The sequence below is a fragment of the Penaeus monodon genome, chromosome 17 (assembly GCF_015228065.2).
Source record: "Penaeus monodon isolate SGIC_2016 chromosome 17, NSTDA_Pmon_1, whole genome shotgun sequence".
Taxonomy (NCBI): Eukaryota; Metazoa; Arthropoda; class Malacostraca; order Decapoda; family Penaeidae; genus Penaeus; species Penaeus monodon.
In genome coordinates, this window is record NC_051402.1 from 5,044,413 (window position 1) to 5,046,912 (window position 2,500).

General features: G+C 20.4%; 1 protein-coding gene across 1 annotated transcript in view; it reads left to right on the top strand.

Moving 5' to 3' along the window:
• LOC119583212 (glutamate receptor-like) overlaps positions 1 to 2,500 on the top strand; it is a 10,622-nt gene that overhangs the window by 7,045 nt on the left and 1,077 nt on the right. Inside the window, exon 7 of the mRNA XM_037931689.1 lies at positions 250 to 405. Coding sequence (XP_037787617.1) covers positions 250 to 405 — 156 coding nt within the window. The remainder of the gene's footprint in view (positions 1 to 249; positions 406 to 2,500) is intronic.

The window sequence follows — 2,500 nt, forward strand, 5'->3', positions numbered from 1 at the left end:
CTGAGTGTCTGTATTGCAAATAATAACCTTCGTAATCGTCAGTATTTTGTTTCTCTTGCGTCTGTCCTATCCTGCTTTAACCAATAAAAGTGAGGAGGGGGCATTCACTTACCCGTATTAATAATCATCAATCATTGAGCACTAATTTGTCCCCGTCTCTCACATGATCAGTACCACCCCCTCTCACTCTGACGCCATCACCCTCAGCACTATCATATTCACCTTCTCCACCTGCGCTCTCGCCCTCAGTTTGCGGAACCGAACTCAACCTTAGGGAAGATTAGAATGAAGTCGGACACAGACCATGATGTCGCTCGGTCTCTGCTGAAGGTGTTCAAAGGCGAGGTAGCGGGTATAGCTTCCGTGTCAGGCATCACTGCTATTAATCATTATGACTTCACGACCGTAAGTTCGCTGGTTTTGAAGTCAGCTGAAGTCTCTTGTCTCTGTTATTGTTATTATAGTATCATTATGATATATCATCATCATCATTATCATTATTATTATCATCCACCCGCCATTTATTCCACAGTAGGACTTAGGCCTCTCTCAGTTCATTATCATTATCATTATTATTATCATCATTATAATAATAATGATGATGATAATGGTAATAATAATATCAATAATAATAATAATGATAATAATGATGATGATAATGATAATGATAATGATAATAACAATAACAACGATAATAGTAATGATAATGATAATAATAGTAATAATAATAATAATAATGACAATGATAATGATAATGATGATAATAATAATAACAATAATAATAATAATAATAATAATAATAATAATAATAATAATAATAATAATAATAATATAATAATAATAATAATGGAAATAGTAATAATGATAATAATCATGTTATTAGTATTATCATTTTATTATTATTATTATTATCATTATTATTATCATTATTATTATTATTATTATTATCATTATTATTATTATCATTACTAGTATTAATAGTAGTATCATTAATATACTTACAATATGATTATCATTATTATTCTTTATTTTTTATCATAATATAATTATGTATATATATATAATATATAATATTATATATTATATTATTATATATATTAATATATATATATATATGTATAGTAATTAAATATAATATGATAATAGATATGATTAATATAATAATAATAAATAATAAAATAATAATAATAATAATAATAATATATAATATAATAATAATAAATAATAATAATAATAATAATAATAATAATAATAACTAATGATAATAATAATAATGATAATAATAATAATAATAATAATAATAATAATAATAATAATAATAATAATAATAATAATAATAATTATTATATTATTATTTTATTACTATCAGTAGTAGTAGTAGTAGTAATAGTAGTAGTAGCACTAGTAGTAGTAATAATTATAATTGTTATTATCATCATTATCGTAATCATTATCATTATTATTGACTTTAGTGTCTTTACTACTATTATCATGATTTACATCATTATCATCATGAGTATCATCATGGTTATTATCACTTTTTCTGTCATTTTATTATTATTGTTATCATTATTATTATTATCATTATTATAATTATTATAATAATAATAATAATAATAATAATAATAATAATAATAATTATTATTATTATTATTATTATTATTATTATCATTATTGCTAATATCATTACTATTATTATCATCATTATTATCATTATCATTGTCATTGTTACCATTATTATTTATTATTATTATCATTATTATTATTATTATTGTGGTTGCTGTTGTTTTGATATTATCATTATTGTTATTAATATCATTGTCATCAATACTATAGTTATTATTATTATCATAATAATAATAATAATTATTATTATTGTTATTATTATCATTATTATATTATTATCATCATGATAATGATCATGATCATCTTCATTATTATTATCATTATTATTGTTAATATTATTATTATTACTATTCTTATCATTATTATTATTATTATTATTATCATCATCATTTTTTCAATATCATCATCATTATCATATCATATCATTATCATAATTATCTTTTATCATTATTATCATTTCCATCACCATCATCGTCATCATCATTAGTATCAGTATTATTATTATTTCGATTTTTATTATTATCATTATGTCATCATTATCATTATAACTATAGCTTATTCACGAACATTGTTCCTTTATTTGATATGTGAATTAAAGCAATGATAAAGAAAAATGGGTTTTGATAAGTGCTTAAACGGTTATCACAGTTAGCAAACACAATAATGCCTGCAGAAATAGCGGTAATGTTCAATGATTTTAATAACCTAGTCTAATAATGTTGAATTAAAGTACTGCAATACCATACTATAGTTATTATTATAATTATTATTATTATTATTATCATTATTACTATTATTTTATTATTATTACTATTATTATCATTATTACTATTATTTTATTACTATTATTATCATTATTACTATTATTTTATTA